This window comes from Squalius cephalus, assembly GCF_949319135.1.
Source record: "Squalius cephalus genome assembly, chromosome: 15".
In the NCBI taxonomy this organism is placed as follows: domain Eukaryota; kingdom Metazoa; phylum Chordata; class Actinopteri; order Cypriniformes; family Leuciscidae; genus Squalius; species Squalius cephalus.
Window position 1 is genome coordinate 15184249 of NC_137136.1, and position 17976 is coordinate 15202224.

At 37.5% G+C, this 17976-nt stretch overlaps 1 protein-coding gene across 1 annotated transcript in view; it reads left to right on the forward strand.

Annotated features, from left to right (window-relative positions):
- LOC307172298 (uncharacterized protein) overlaps positions 1 to 17976 on the forward strand; it is an 84823-nt gene that overhangs the window by 50141 nt on the left and 16706 nt on the right. The window contains exon 9 of the mRNA XM_079894570.1: positions 16779 to 16832. Within this exon, the coding sequence (XP_079750696.1) occupies positions 16779 to 16832 (54 nt within the window). The remainder of the gene's footprint in view (positions 1 to 16778; positions 16833 to 17976) is intronic.

Consider the following 17976-nt stretch of genomic DNA (forward strand, 5'->3'; position numbering starts at 1 on the left):
TCCGGTCGGCAAAACAGTAAAAACGCCCTTCTTGCAAAGGAACGATTTGAGCGCCGTCTTCTGTTCCTCTTTTAGATAAAAAGCCAAGTCTAACTCGTTCATTGTAGCGGCCAAAGCCGTTTCAAACAACTGGTGTTCATCCATAGCTATCTTGCAATGTTTACTAATGACTTTGACGTCACAGCACTGTCGTCATCTATTTAGCTCGCCTCTGTCCCGCCTATATCAGTTAACCCGATGTGATTGGTGCAGCTCGGATACAAGGGCATATTTAATGAGCATCATTACTCGATGCCAGAGTAACTCACTGAGCAAATTCAACTTGTGCTCTCGTGAGTACGGTAGTGTGTATGTGAAGTTTTAGGACAAAATACTAACTAAACTAAAAAAAGTGAAATCATAGTCAACCACCCCAAGGTCAATTCAGCAGTCAATTTTGAACATCTTCTCTTCTAGTTGTGAAGTTTTAAGATCAAGTATAGTAAATATTAGTATAGTAAATATTCATGTTTAAATTGCATGACAAACTTTGTGTAATCCTTTCTATATGTTACTTGTGTATGTGTTTCCTCATAGGGCCTTTCCATAGATCTCCCTGTCAAGGGATTGATGAGGGTTCTGATTTATCTTATTGATATCAATCAAAATATGGCAATATATCATGAGTTACAGTTCTCAAGCTTGCACTCAAAAAGGTGTAATTTTGTTTACTGAAAAATTAGTTGTCATGTCATGACTTGGTGGTACTTGGAAGTTCTGATGTGAACAATTGCATGGTTGTAGAATACAGATGTATATTTGAGAGCCTTAGCCAGTCGTGTATATAAATGTCCGTCTAAAGGAAATGACAGATCTTCTTTGCCTGCCACTGTGGAGATTTTACTGCTTCAGTTGCGACAGAAGGATATGCTTTCTAATACCCTCTTTCTAGAAGACAGGCTTATCCTCCTTTGTATCTGTGCTCCTTTTCACATTTAAGTCTTTTTTTCACTTTTTTTTTTTTTAAATATAACTTTGAATTAGGGTTAAGACTTGATTGGCTGTCTGACATCGGAAATTATCTGTCTGTGTAAGTTGAAGGCAAGGCATTATTCTAATCATTAAAATGGCTAACATTTTAAAAAGGCCGGCTTCATGGTTGAGTTGTTGGAAAGTTCAGACTCCAATCTGGAGATTGCTAGTCTTGACCCATTCTGATTTCTTTCTGCCCTATTATCTCTTCTCAAAGTCTGATTCTGACTTCAAAAATGGCCAAAAGTGGCTATTACATTCTTTACAGTGCTATGCGGCCTAATTTCAGACACAACAAGTCTTTCATTTTTATTTTTTTATTTTTTTAAGTGGAGGTGAGATCATTGCAATTGTCTTTTTGCGTTCTGAAGAGAACTTTTGCAGTTATGATACGAGACATGTTTGTCATGGTTAATGACCAACTTTGAAGCTTTTTAGATGTGAATTTTTCTTTTGCCTTTTGACCAGTTATCAATTAGATTTAGGTACATGTGTGTGTGCATGTAAATGTGGTAAAAATATTATAAAAATAAATATATATATATATATATATATATATATATATATATATATATAGAGAGAGAGAGAGAGAGAGAAAGAGAGAGAGAGAGAGAGATTTTATAAAATATTAAAAATATTTCATTCATAATTGTATATTATTTTATTTTACAGTTTATTCTTTACAAAGATGTTACAAGAAATAACTTTGTCTGAAAACTATATAGCTGTAGTGTTACTTCATGACAAACAATAATAGTTATTTGTTTATCATTTTCTTCCAGCACTATCACAAATAATTTTTATAATTAGTCCCTAATGTTTCCATGGTGTCATTTAAATCAGCAGAGTTTTCAATAACAATCTAATTAATTTTTGCAATGAGGTTAAGTGTGCAATTAACTGGTCTAATATGGCAAGTGGCACTGTATATACTGTATGGAGTTTTCAATCATGTGTGCTGCTATAGCCAGAGAGTTCATATGCTGTCGGAGGGTTTGCTGGATGGCTTATAGATAAGTATTAAATCATAAAAATGTTACAGTATTTCCCTCTTCAGCTTATCAGTCCTCCTAAACTAAAGCATGCCTGCTTTTACTGTCTTTTTAGCTTTTTTAGCTAAAAGCTTTTCCAGCTTTTTAGCCTGGAAACATGTTCATACACTTATTATGAGCATTAAAACTACCAGAGAATGTGTGCTGCATGATAACACATTATTGGTGTTATTTGCCACAATTTATTACATGTGGCAGGGCTGTGACTCATAAAAAAGCAGAGAGAAGAGGGAATGCAAATAAACAAGTGACAACATTGAGATGCATGGACTGGATATATATATTTATAAAACCTGTACATAAAAAGTGTCTATAATACAGTGCATCCGGAAAGTATTCACAGCTCTTCACTTTTTCTACATTTTGTTATATTACAGCCTTATTCCAAAATGGATTAAATGAATTATTTTCCTCAAAATTCTACAAACAATACCCCATAATGACAAGGTGAAAGACGTTTTGTTTGAAATCTTTTTTTAAATTTATTAAAAATAAAAAACGAAAAAAATAACATGTACAGTACTTAAGTATTCACAGCCTTTGCTCAATACTTTGTTAAAGCACCTTTCGCACCAATTACAGCCTCAAGTCTTTTTGAGTATGATACTACAACCTTGGCACACCTACTGTATTTTTGTGCAGTTTCTCCCATTCTTCTTTGCAGGACCTCTCAAGCTCCATCAGGTTGGATGGGGAGCGTCGGTGCAGCCATTTTCAGATCTCTACAGAGATGTTCAATCGGGTTCAAGTCTGGGCTCTGGCTGGGCCACTCAAGGACATTCACAGAGTTGTCCCGTAGCCACTCCTTTGTTATCTTGGCTGTGTGCTTAGGCTTGTTGTCCTGTTGGAAGATGAACCGTCGTCCCAGTCTGAGGTGCAGAGCACTCTGGGACAGATTTTCATCAAGGATGTCTCTGTACATTGCTGCATTCATCTTTCCCTCGATGCTGACTAGTCTCCCAGTTCCTGCCGCTGAAAAACATCCCCACAGCATGATGCTGCCACCACCATGCTTCACTGTTGGGATGGTATTGGCCAGGGGATGAGCGAGGGTTTCCTCCAGACATGATGCTTGCCATTAAGGCCAAATGGTTCAATCTTTGTTTTATCAGACTAGAGAATTTTGTTTTTCATGGTCTGAGAGTCCTTCAGGTGCCTTTTGACAGACTCCAGGCGGGCTGTCATGTGCCTTTTACTGAGGAGTGGCTTCCGTCTGGCACTCTACCATACAGCCCTGATTGGAGGAGTGCTGCAGAGATGGTTGTTCATCTGGAAGGTTCTCCTCTCTCCACAGAGAAACACTGGAGCTCTGTCAGAGTGACCATCGGGTTCTTGGTCATCTCCCTGACTAAGGCCCTTCTCCCACGATCGCTCAGTTTGGCCGGACGGCCAGCTCTAGGAAGAGTCCTGGTGGTTCCAAACTTCTTCCATTTACATATGATGAAGACAATGATGCCTTCAATGCTGCAGAAATTTTTCTGTGCCTCGATACAATCCTTCTCGGAGGTCTACAGACAATTCCTTGGACTTCATGGCTTGGTTTGTGCTCTGACATGCACTGTTAACTGTGGGACTTTAGATAGACAGGTGTGTGCCTTTCCAAATCACGTCCAATCAACTGAATTTACCACAGGTGGACTCCAGTCAAGTTGTAGAAACATCTCAAGGATAATCAGTGGAAACAGGATGCATCTGACCTCAATTTTGAGTGTCATGGCAAAGCCTGAGAATACTTATGTGTGTGTTATATACATATATACATATATAATTTTTTTTTTTTTTTTTGCAAAGATTTCAAACTTCTTTCACGTTGTTTTTATGGGGTATTGTTTGTAGAATTTTGAGGAAAATATTGAATTTAATCCATTTTGGAATAAAATAAAATGTGGAAAAAGTGAAGAGCTGTGAATACTTTCCGGATGCACTGTATAAGCTGCTGTTCAAAAATTTGTGCTTGGGGTTTTTTGTTTTAAAATCTAATGCTCTAGAAGGTTGCATTTATTTGATAAAAAATACAGTAAAACAGTAACATTGTAAAATGTTATTACATTTTAAAATAACTGTTTTCTATTTTATTATATTTTAAAATGTAATTTATTCCTGTGATGGCAAAGCTGAATTCTCAGCATCATTACTGCAGTCTTCAGTGTCACATGATCCTTCAGAAATCATTCTAATATGCTGATTTGTTACTCAAGAAACATTAGTATTATCATCAATGTTGAAAACAGCTGTGATGCTTAATATTTTAGTGAAAACCATGATGCAGTTTTTTCCAGAATTCTTTGATGGAAAAAAGTCCAAAGGAACAGCGTTTATTTAAACCGGTTGTAACATTACAATAGTCAATTTCTTACAAAAAAAATCTAACTCTGACCCTAAATCGAACGGTATTTGTACAGAAGTTTCATTACCCTCTCATTTGTCCCTAACTAACTCAGTTAGGCTACAATAAAGTTCATGGTGTGGTCTGGAATACTTCTGATGACCAGCTTCATAGCAGGTGTTGTAGGATGAATAGAGAATGGCCTTTATTTCATGTTGAAAGTCATTTTTTGCAGGGCGGCAGATGGGACTTGAGCACAGCACTGACAAAAAAATTAGCTATCAATCCCTTGTGATTATTGCATTTTATAGTTGTTTACATTCTCGATTGAGATGGAGTTCAGCACTCCTCTCAATTCATGCAAAGTGAAATCACACTCCACCAATGAAGTCTTAATCACCAGGGAAACAGAGCCAGCTCATTCAGTTTGGAAAATTCTGTAATTAGAGGCAGAAAATCTCAGGAAGAACCCGTAATCTTTCCTAAAGATGAGATTATCAAGGAGTCATCGCCACCTGACATCTGAGCAGATGTGCGCTCAGCGTTGCCAACAGGGAAGAATATGCCATTGCTCAGTGTTGACTGATGATAGTGTTGAGTGGAGGTTAATTGTCTGTCAGCGTGTTTATAGAGGATCAAAGTAGCAACATTAGTGCCATTCAGCACACTTCTTAAAAGGATTATTACGTGTGACACAATGTTCTCTCCACTCGTATCGGCAGCATTTTTAGAGTTTAGATCATATACTACAGATCCGTCCAGAGCTAACTTTGGAATTTTAGTCTGTTTTGAGTTTCAATTTGTGTTCACCTGCTTTTGACTTAACTTTCTTTCGTCACTGTCAGTCTCTGCTCTACCGTCCGTAGATAGATAGATAGATTGATAGACAGACAGACAGACAGACAGATAGATAGATAGATAGATAGATAGATAGATAGATAGATAGATAGATAAGACTTTGTTAATAACGTGACTTAAATCACTGTATCAATTCACAATGCCGATTCACTGAAACAAACAGTTCAAAAGAATTGATTTGCGAGAATTCATCAGACTTCTCTGCACTACATGCATTATTAAAAGCAACTCTCAGACTGTCCTCTTCCACACAACTCTAGGAATACTGTTTGCTCGCTCTTACAAATCAGAAATTTAGTCATCCTCAGATTCTGGGAGAACCTCAGAACTCTGCCATGGAATATTGCATTCTGTTTGTTGCTCACTTTTTCTCTCTCTCATCTGTAAAATGTTACATTTGTTCGACTTCCCCTGTTTACTATGAATAAATCTCCACACCAGTCTCCCAAATCATGATGTGATCATTTCTGCAGTCTTAGTTGTCATACATACTGATATCAGGAACTCTAGAGACAAGCTTGCACCAACTAAGCTGTTAAATACCTCATCTCATTTAAGGTTAATTACCTAATCTCTCAGCTGCTTCAGAATGCATTCATATGCTTGATTATAGTTACAATATGAGAGACTAATAAAAATGCTGTTCATTTAGCAAAATGATAACATTTATGTTTTTATCATCCACATGCATGGGGGAATTTTTTTTAAAAGTACATTCTCTTTTTTAATGCTTTTATTTTACAAAAGATCCTAACTTAATGTTTAATTAAATTTACATTTAAGACTTTTCTTAGTCTTTTTAAGACTAACTAAGACTTTCAAAGTTGATTGGATAAGCAAATTAACAGATTATCAGAAGGCCTCCTACTTCCTTTTGTCATATATGTACACTATCTGGTTAATCATATCAATAATATGCCCACCTGACGTACATAAATATTTTTTAATTGGAAACATTTTATCTGACTCCCCAGACTCTTTCCAGGCCTTCTGACCTTCACTACAGAAAGAGCCATTATTCACAAGTCGTTTCTTGCAGCATTTGTAGATTGAAACTTGAAACATGAGAAGGAGACAAAAAAGAAATAAGAGGGGCAATATATCCAGCCTGTGCTCAGTTATCTGAGACCTCACAACATCTCCATACTTATCAATCAAAATCGAACTCTTACATGTTTGCCATAAACAGTTAACATTCTCTAATCCCTCTGTCAAAAGCACCATATATTGAGTAACAATATTGTCTGTTTTCAATAAATACATAAATATATTTCTCTTACACACTAAAGTCTCAAAATGCTAAATATAAATCATTGCGTTCACACTGAAGGAATGTAGTTGTAGTGAAGGTTCATCAGGCTGTCAAATATCATTTAGCACTCGGGAATGGAGCAACATACACAGACATTTAACTCATCGTCGGGGGGCACAGTGATGACATCACTCTGTTATCTTCAGTCACCAACATCATGCTGAGATGATATCACTAAGAGGATTTCGATCAGCACGGCTTCTCGGCAGGCGGTCTCCATGCCAACAGTGTTACTGGTCTGAGCAACATCTTAACGAGCAGATCTTAATTACGTTCAGACAGGCCCTACAGAGCCCCAGACACCTGCTGACCTCATAGAAGGGGAGAAAGAGTGTGTGCGTGAGCGAGGGAATGAAGGAGAGTGTTCGCAGCACTAATGAGGGTTTAATAATGTCTCACTTAGATAACCTGCTACCTGACAACCTGTCCATGGCTTTTGACGTGCGTGCGTATGTGGTTAACAAGTGACTTCTATATGAGTGTATGGGCGGTTGCATCAGCACTTACCTGGTTGTTCTTTTACAAGCAGATCCATGTCGATCACCCCCTCAGTCTGTTATGCTGCATTCCAATAAAACTCAGATGTGGGATATTCCTACTTATATCAGACCTTCAACCATAAAGGCTCATTAAAGAAGTTTCCTAGCAACCAAACTGTGAAGGATGAACTATGTTAGCATTTCTTCTGCAGGTGCATACAATTATCAGCAGGAAAGCTTACCGTGTTTTACACTACTGAAGCCTTGGGTGGGGGGGTTTCTATTGTAACTGCAAAAGGGTGAAAAAAGAAAAATCCTGCATACTTAAGATGCCCTGGAATATGGAATCCCTTTTCCGCCACATTAGTAATTCATAAGGTTTTTTTTTTTTTTTTTTTTTTAATAAGTTTTGTCATCATTGACATTAGCGTAATTGACTTTTTATCTCACAATTTTGGGCTTTTTGCCATCATTTTGGTTTTAGATGTCATAATTACTTTTTATGTCTTAATTATTTATGACATATTATGTCACAATTTTGACTTAATTCTGACTTGTGTTTTTCTTATGTAGCAGAAATGGGCTTCCATGCTGGTAAAAAAAAAAAAATACTCTCCCAGTTTTAACCTTTATTTGATTATGAGCAAATTAAAAAAAAAAAAATCACAGAAAGTGATTTTTCACTTTTCACATTTTTCCCTCACACCTCTTTATACATGTGCCTCATGCATTGAAATTAATATGATATTAATACATGAGTCAGTCTTTTTACATTACATTTACAATTTACATTGTGTATTTTCTGATTTCTTGATTTCTACAAAATCAAGGTTGTAGATCTACAAAAGCTTCCAAGTGACGTTCTGTTGCACTTGTCAAAGCAAGGAAGTTGAATGGAACACAGCATTAGCAGGATCGATCTGACACTTGAAAATGGAGGCAGAGACCTGAGCCCATCCCATCATGGGTGAGGCATTCCCGTATTATTGATAAGTAGACAGACAGAGAGCAGGGGGTCAGTCTAACATACTAATCCACGTATTGATTTGTTTTGGACCTTGTACAGTGTTACTTCAGTGAGATGGACTGCGTTGAGTGAATAAACTTGAGGGGTTTGTGTTGCTGAAGGTTTTGAAAAATAGAGCATAGTCGGTCTGTTTGTTTATTCTGAATGTAGAGATGTTGTACCATGTCAGTTGTGTGGCATCTGCAGGAACAGTGTTTACATCTCTATCCTCAACCTCCACTCTCTTATCTCCATTATGTCTTTCACGAAGTATCATCCTCTAGGCAAAGTCAGATTGAATATAGCATATAGAAATAGGATTCCGGTTCCTTAAGGATTATGTGTGATTACACCTATGTGTATAGAGCAATTCTTTGGCTTCTTTTCTTGCTCCGTCTGATTTAACGTCTGTACCCTGACCTTCACAGCTTGCAATCACTTCTTGAAAATCAATAGCGCTGTTGCTGCTGCACCGACACACACCAAGAACAATCGTGTATGTGCGAGACGCAGAGAAAATGCCCAATCTCACCTTCAACTTTCTTAAACGTGTAGTAAAAAGCAATTTCACCTCTGTTAGAAGACAAGAAAAAGCATTGCTCCTCCTCCTGTGCGCTCTCAACACAAGACGATCTGTCAGAGCGCTCCTTCGTATGAAGCATGTCATCATATCCAGCTCGTTTAAAATGCTCTCCGAAATGACTAGCACTAGCACTGTTTCTCGTGACAGGCCAGCTCTGCAGCTCTGAGACAGACTGATGGGCCGGCATTGTTCTAAAGGTCATTTAGCAGAGCAGCGGTCTTCTCTGGCTAATGATGTCATAATGAAGGACTGTGTGGGCCAGCGGTAAACAGAGTCAGACAATAGGCTTTTTCATTGCCAGGGTTAGCTCGGTGTGCCACTAAAGAGACGACCGTGTTTAACTTAAGTGAGCAATTTGAATATTGTCTCCTTTTGTGGCAGATCTGCTTCTCTGCCTCTTTCTTCTCTTAGTTCTCAGATTGAATACATATTTGAACACTGTCTTTTCTTGTGATTTGACCTTTTAGTCACTTGTGCATGTCCTTTATAACAGTATCACTCATGTTGTCTTGCCTTAGAATTTGTAATGCTCATATTTTGCTGCCTAATTAAGGCTTTATTCCTGTGTGAAAATAATGTCTTCACTACAGCTGTTTACCTCAGTTAGATCAATAACGCAGCTACTGTAAAGGCCTCAAAAATTAGAATCAATTCCACCAACTTTAAACACTTAACAGCCTGTTACATCATTAAACTTTTGATTACACGCTGTTTAATCCCAATTCTTTGCGTAAATAAAAGCTTTCTCTGATCTGTTTTTCTTTCTGAGTACCGACCCTGAAGTGTTGCATGCCATTGGAATTTAGAGCAGTTTAGAATACATTTAGAATAGATTTTTTTATTTTTTTATTGTGTTATTTTTTTTGCAAGTAGTCTATTGGACTTGCAATGGTTTTGTGCATGTTTTAACACAATGGGAGTAAACTATTATTACTTAAACTCACAATAATTCATATTTATTAATAAACTAACAATTTTTGGAGGTGATTTGTTGTGATTTTTTTCACAAATTTCAGCAGTTGAAGTTTGGAAGAAAATGTCAAATGTCTGTTTTGTCTGTTGGCGAAAAATGCTTAGTAATCGTAACTCTTAAACTTAGTAAGGAATTTGGTCAGACTCAAAACAAGATTAGGTCAGCACTGGATATCATTGAGGACTTGCTGACCTAAGGGCACTGAATAAGACTCAAATCAAATTTTTTTTTGGCAAACTGGAAAGGTCACTGAATGAATTTGAAGGACTTTTTTTTTTCTGGTGAATGGATTTAAATAATTTGATTTAAAATATAATTGCCTCCAAATGCATCTTCACAGACATTGTCTTACACATAATTGAATCTTTTACACAGTTGGGATACTTTCATTTTGTTAGACCATTTTCCTTTGAGATTGATGGATTATTAAATACATCTCCAATTGCAAAACTTCTTGGTGCATCCTTGGATGCTTCGGACGGATTCTTGAGAGTGAATGTTTGCCAAAATGCAATTTAACAGATTTGTGGTTTATAACTAAGCTCTTGGTGATATTTGAATAACATCACAAGTAACTCTATAAACCTGAAGTTCTTCATGTATGTCTTAATTTAAAAAATAAGTTTGTGCCAAGTCAATTCATTTAATTAAAGTAGGGCTGTGAAACGATTAATCGCGATTAATCACATCCAAAATAAAAGTTTGTGTTTACATAATATATGTGTGTGTACTGTGCATAATTATTTTGTATATATTTTATATATAAATAAAAAAAAAATCTTAAATATATACATGCATGTGTGTGTATTTATATATACAAAATAATTATGCACAGTACACACACATACAGTGAGGAAAATAAGTATTTGAACACCCTGCTATTTTGCAAGTTCTCCCACTTGGAAATCATGGAGGGGTCTGAAATTGTCATCGTAGGTGCATGTCCACTGTGAGAGACATAATCTAAAAAAAAAAATCCAGAAATCACAATATATGATTTTTTAACTATTTATTTGTATGATACAGCTGCAAATAAGTATTTGAATACCTGTCTATCAGCTAGAATTCTGACCCTCAAAGACCTGTTAGTCTGCCTTTAAAATGTCCACCTCCACTCCATTTATTATCCTAAATTAGATGCACCTGTTTGAGGTCGTTAGCTGCATAAAGACACCTGTCCACCCCATACAATCAGTAAGAATCCAACTACTAACATGGCCAAGACCAAAGAGCTGTCCAAAGACACTAGAGACAAAATTGTACACCTCCACAAGGCTGGAAAGGGCTATGGGGAAATTGCCAAGCAGCTTGGTGAAAAAAGGTCCACTGTTGGAGCAATCATTAGAAAATGGAAGAAGCTAAACATGACTGTCAATCTCCCTCGGACTGGGGCTCCATGCAAGATCTCACCTCGTGGGGTCTCAATGATCCTAAGAAAGGTGAGAAATCAGCCCAGAACTACACGGGAGGAGCTGGTCAATGACCTGAAAAGAGCTGGGACCACCGTTTCCAAGGTTACTGTTGGTAATACACTAAGACGTCATGGTTTGAAATCATGCATGGCACGGAAGGTTCCCCTGCTTAAACCAGCACATGTCAAGGCCCGTCTTAAGTTTGCCAATGACCATTTGCATGATCCAGAGGAGTCATGGGAGAAAGTCATGTGGTCAGATGAGACCAAAATAGAACTTTTTGGTCATAATTCCACTAAACGTGTTTGGAGGAAGAAGAATGATGAGTACCATCCCAAGAACACCATCCCTACTGTGAAGCATGGGGGTGGTAGCATCATGCTTTGGGGGTGTTTTTCTGCACATGGGACAGGGCGACTGCACTGTATTAAGGAGAGGATGACCGGGGCCATGTATTGCGAGATTTTGGGGAACAACCTCCTTCCCTCAGTTAGAGCATTGAAGATGGGTCGAGGCTGGGTCTTCCAACATGACAATGACCCGAAGCACACAGCCAGGATAACCAAGGAGTGGCTCTGTAAGAAGCATATCAAGGTTCTGGCGTGGCCTAGCCAGTCTCCAGACCTAGTTTCTCAGCGACAGCCCAGAAACCTGACTGATCTAGAGAAGATCTGTGTGGAGGAGTGGGCCAAAATCCCTCCTGCAGTGTGTGCAAACCTGGTGAAAAACTACAGGAAACGTTTGACCTCTGTAATTACAAACAAAGGCTACTGTACCAAATATTAACATTGATTTTCTCAGGTGTTCAAATACTTATTTGCAGCTGTATCATATAAATAAATAGTTAAAAAATCATACATTGTGATTTCTGGATTTTTTTTTTTAGATTATGTCTCTCACAGTGGACATGCACCTACGATGACAATTTCAGACCTCTCCATGATTTCTAAGTGGGAGAACTTGCAAAATAGCAGGGTGTTCAAATACTTATTTTCCTCACTGTATATTATGTAAACACAAACTTTTATTTTGGATGCGATTAATCGTTTCACAGCCCTAAATTAAAGTAAATGTTAGCTTGTACAGGTAGATTACTTGATCATCTATATACAATATGCAAGCATCCATATAAATATGCAAGTATCCATATAAATATGGCAAAATACTAGCACAGCTATTAAGGCTAGACACAAATGTGTAATTTAGGACACAAAGAGAGACGGACAAATAGGAAAAGAACAAAATGATAGGAGTTACGAGGAGGCATAAGCAGGGGGTTAAAGAGAAATAATCATTTTTCAATGAATAGGCCTCCTCCCAAGTATGAACATATTAATATGAATTGCTGCATTCCTCTGATTCCAGGCTCACTCAGACAGCACCTTTTTTTGACCTGACAATTACAGCCCCACAAATACAATAGGGTTATTCAACATTTCCCTTCCACAGATTTTCATTTTCAGGCCAACAAAAGAGGTTAGAGAAAATGGTATTTATTAGAATCTAAGAGAATTCTTTGTGAAAATCTGAAAAAGACTTACCCTCATATCATTCCTAACCTATATGGCTGACTTTCTTCTGTAGATAACCAGCAGAGATGTTTGACAGAAGGTTGGCACTGCTGTTTTTCATAAAATGTAAGTGAATGGTGACCACAGGCTATCAAACTCCAAAAATGAAATAAAAGCACTACAAATGTATCATAAAATTAGTTCATACAACTCGTGTGCTGTTTTTCAAGTCTTTTGAAGCTAAACAGCAGCTGTGTGATTGGATCAGGGTAAAACACTGAAAATCTTTCCCATTGCCATAGCTCTCAAATGTAATTCATGTAATTTAAAGATGGATTCTTAAAATGGCAAGATCTGATTCACAAACCAATGACTCTAATGAAGCAGTTATTTTTAGTGTATCAAAAACATGTAGTGTAACCAATGTAGTAGGATTCTTTTGAGATCCATTTTTTGAGTGAATCAGTCAAAAAGACTAAAAAACTGAACAAAATCAGAAGTTGCCATTTAAATTAATCAATTATTACTGAATCAACATTAAGCTGTCTATACTTCCAGTATAATACATAATGGACATAAATTGCATATAGTTAAATGAATTGGAATCAGATCAAAATCTAATCAAGATGTGAAATCATGAAATATGAATTGATAACCGCCCCAAAATTAAAAAAACAAACAAAAAACTTGCCTTACAAAACTATCATATGGCTTTGGATGATTTGGAATATAGCTCAAGAGTCATATTAACCACTTTTATTTAGCTTTTTGTTACGTTTGAAGCTTAACAGCACTTGGTCGTCATTCACTTTCACTGCATGTGAACAATCCTCCTGGGTTTTACAGAAGACTTAAAAACTTTCTTATTTTGAGTTCTTTTTAAAGCTTTGAACATTATGCAGATGTAATCAAAAGGTATTATTTTTCTATTGTTGCATCAAACATTCATTTTGTTTTAAACCTCTCTTGAGCATCTTCATCAGATAGACTGCGTTAAAGTAGACCTCCACTGGGGCTCGGGCACGTTACCAACTCCTGGTCCTCCACCTGCTGTCTGCTGACGTCCGTAATCGCATATATGTATCTAAGAAACGCTCAAGCAGATTTATGCATTCAATTTGAACTTTTTAAATGGAGAATCCTACGTACCCTAGAGCAGTTTTCCTCTGGGCGGAGCATTTGACTTTATCCGTACCTTTTATCTGTTGCTGAGAACTCCAAATCGGCATTGGGGAGTGATATGCGGCTAAGGAGAGATAGAGAATGCGAGCATCAATCCCTAAAGTAATTATCTCAGCTCCTCCTCATTCCAAAAGGCTAAATATAAGTGAAGTTTTTAGCTCCCAGTGGCAGCCATGTTGCCTTTGATAAACGGTGCGACTATAAAATGCGGGTGCGAAAGCCAGTATGTGTGTTTTAGTGTATTCTGCGTTCACACAGCCTGGCTTGGAGTATAAATTCTCCTGCGCCGATCCGTCTTTCTGCCATGAACAGTCCCTCGCACGCACACACAAAAGCAGATACAGATAGGTGGGCGAGTGTGGTTGTGCTAGATTGGAATTGTCAGAGGTGTCACATTAAATGTGCTATTATTAAGTCCAGGCTGAATTTTATGGCCTTGCAGGATCGTAAATTGGTTGGTCAGTCCTTTAAATTACGTATCCATCGAACGATGTGCTCTATCTGTCCTCACTTTTCTCCTGCTTTACTTTCCCTTCCTCGCTCTCTCTCTTTCTCCCCCTCCCTTTTACCACGTACAAATACAAGAGCTTGATCTTGACTATTTGGCCCTGGTTGAAATGGATGGCGTGAGTGTGACGGGATGAGAGGAGTGCGGGATGCTGAGAGTAGCTGACATCCGAGTTCACAGAGGCTTTAGAGGTCACTATGGCCCCTGGCCAAAGCCATGACCCTCCTAAGGGAATAACAAGAGAGCCTGTCTCAGTATATCGATCAGGGGAAACTTACAAGGAGCTCTAGTACCATTTAAAAGTTGAGAAGTCTAAAAATCTGGACATTTCTCAATTGCCTTTGAATGTTTTTGTTGAGGAAAAATCTACACTTGCAGTTGTGTATCAGAAAATCAATGTACAATACAGAATTAAGTGATAGCATGGGTAATGCTTTACACCTTTTTTGAACATTACCTTACACGTAGTGTGTAATATAGCTGTTTGAAACACTGCAGACCTTTTACATACACAAAGATCAAAGTGCACAACAAATGGAGTTATTCTCTCCCTAAAGTTAGAACTCATTCTGAACTGCCTTAAATGAGTCATCAGTAATTCCAGTCTTACTTCCTGGATGAACGTACAAATTTTTGTAACAAATTTGCATAATGCCAGCCTATGGTCTTCATTAGCTGCCCACGAACAATGTCTGCTTTGACCCTCCCTCAAACACTGTAGTTGTAGCTGAGGCCTTAAAGGCACACTTTGCAAGATTTTTATCTTAATATAACGGCTTCGAAATCATTTAGATGGGAAATGAACTCGTAGTAGGATGAATCATCCCTGATAACAAAGCAGGGGGGGACGCCGCTGGCAAAACCAGCAATGCAGGTTTGAGAGGTGGCGCCCCGCCAAATCTTGCGAGAATCGCGACTTGCTTAACGGCACGATGTCACATACATCAACAACATATGAAGCAGCCTCTATGGAAGACACTTGCATGCATTTCAGACGTGAATCATGGCAGAGTCAACAAAGAAAGCGCGGTCGGAAGAGTCAAGGAAAAGAAAACGACGGCTCTGCGTGAGTGGTATTTACGACAGTAACGTTAAATACAAGAACTCCACAGTGACTCTAGGGGTCGCTGTTTGAAAAAAACGTAAACTGCATAGTGTGCCTTTAAAAGAGTTTGGTTTGTGTTGTTGAAATGTCGAGAAGATGCTGTTTTCTGCACTACGAAAGCAATTCCACTTGATTCCATTTGATATGGTAAAACTGGCACCATCGGACTGTTCATATCACTGTATATACAAGTGCTGAAGAAGCCTCCGGAGCTGAAATTCAGATATGGTAATGGGCATTTTGTTTTCCACATGCGTTGTAAGTGTTAGACCAGTCACAACAGACTGGGCCATCTGACCAATCAGAGGAGAGTAGCCTCTCGGAAAGGAGGGGTTTATAGAGACTGAATCCTTGATCGAACGGTTTCAGACACTGTGAGAACAGACGTGATGCTGCGATGTATATAAGAAGAAAATGTACCTGCATTTTGAGCTTGGATGCATGTAAACCTATTGTAGGACCTTCAAAGCATAATTAGGAACCTTTAAAATAGCATTATATGGCACTTTAAGCGCTGTGCATTTGATTACAGCTCTCATCTGTATTTGATTTTTTGAAGCTCAAGGACTTTGAGATGAAGTGTCTTTATAGCCCAATATTTGACTTAAACTGACCTTGTCCCTCATCTCCTGATCAGATGTATTGATGACACTTAATTAAAACACACTCTGGGTGAATGGGTTAAGCTGATAGGCAGAGGCTGACAAGGGATGGATCAATAACACCGATCAGAGAAATTAAGATCTCAGGCTCTCAAAGGAGAGATAAAGACTGTGTTTAACAAATTAACATAAGAACTGAGGTGATAAAGCAGTAAAAAATCATTAAATTATAAGCACTTTTCTCTCCTTTGAGAACTGGCTAGCAGAGCGCAGTCAACACTCAAAGTTCAGCAAAAAGAGGGCTACTCATAAGAAAAACATAAACAGACTTTCCTGATCCAGTTACGGCACTTGATTATTGCACTTGACTAATAAACATTTATTTGTATAGCACTTTTCATACATGTAATGCAACTCAAAGTGCTTCACAAGCAAATAATACAATTTTACACAATGTCAATAATAATCTGTTTAATAAAAGGTTCACGATGTAAAATATCAATCTAAAATTATTTAAAAAAAAACGTAAAAAAAAAAAAAAAAAAATATATATATATAAGAGAATCATGAGATTTATGGGTAAATCAAAAAAAAAAAGCCCTTTCGCTTTTTAATAATGGGAAATTGTAGATGCATGAAGGGAATGTCCTTTTTTATGTATCTTATGTGATTTCTTTTTATACAAAATATTTGTATATAACTTATCATCTATTTTTTTTTCTCCCCTTAAACTAATTTATTCTTTAGTCTTTTTAGACTCTTAAGCAGTTGTGGAATTATTTGGAATTAAAAATCTGTTTACTTTTTAGAAGTTACATGTCATATTTTAGTAAATGAAGAGCTGCTTTCTTTTTCCAGATGGCCACAGAGGTGTTGGAGGATCTTCTAGAGGAGGATGACGAGGTTGTGGAGGTGTGTGTTATTTTAAAAAAAATATTTTTTAAATGGTATTAGTGTTGTTACTCATTTCACAAGTTAACCAATTATAAAGAGTTTGATTAATCTAATTAAAACACATTAAACTGAAATGATGAAATGTTAAATAAATGACTTATAACTTATAAGATGTTTATTTCCAGTTGTTGTGGTGTGGTTGTGTATTATCAGGCCCATCCTACAGTCTCCACCTGGTTGGATATTTGACACCAGCATTTGATGCATTGCTCACTGTCTCAGACAGCTGGATTCATAATTTATGGCATTATATCCTGCTGAAATAGTAGTTTGTTTGTGTGAAAGTGCTTTGGTCTTCACTTTACTTTATTAGCTAGAGAAATTACCAACACAATGCTAGGGTGGCTAAAACTGAGATACTTATACATTGCTATTTGATAGACCAGCACATAGACACACACACACGCACATAGCACATTTTTCTATCTCAACCCAATGCCACATAAATTAGGGTGATACCACACAATACATTAAAAAGCATTATTAAACTCGAAGACATTCAGATCTTTTCTTCAGACTTGATTAAAAATAGCTTATATAGTACAAACATCCTGATGTTGATGCATAATTAATGAGCCAAACTGAAGTCAATAATAAATTATTAAACAAATGAATATGAAACTTACTGTAGTGTGACTTTCAGAGATTTGATTTATTTTATTTTTAATATTCTTTTATCACCTAGTCCTACTGGCTATATAAAAAAGGATAAGTCCTTTGATATGTCAGAATCGGAACTGGACCGTTAAATTCCTTTGATTGCCATCCCTATAGTCTACTCTCTGAAGAGTCGGGACTGAGGTTTACCGGTCCACTCCCACACACAAACACACACACGTATACACACACACCCACACACTCTTTCTCTCTAATAGATATCTGGCAGATTGAGAGCGCTTACAGAGTGTTCTGAACATTCAGCTCAGGAGAGTCATAGAGTGTGAAAGAGGAGGAGACAGAGAGAGTGGGAGTGAGAGATGTTTGAACTCTCTATGGTGTGTTATTGAGACATCAGAGAGGGGTATAGAGTGTAACAGTAGGTGATAAAGTGAAGAGCACTTGAACACAGCACAACAAAAACATGCACACACACTCTTCCCCA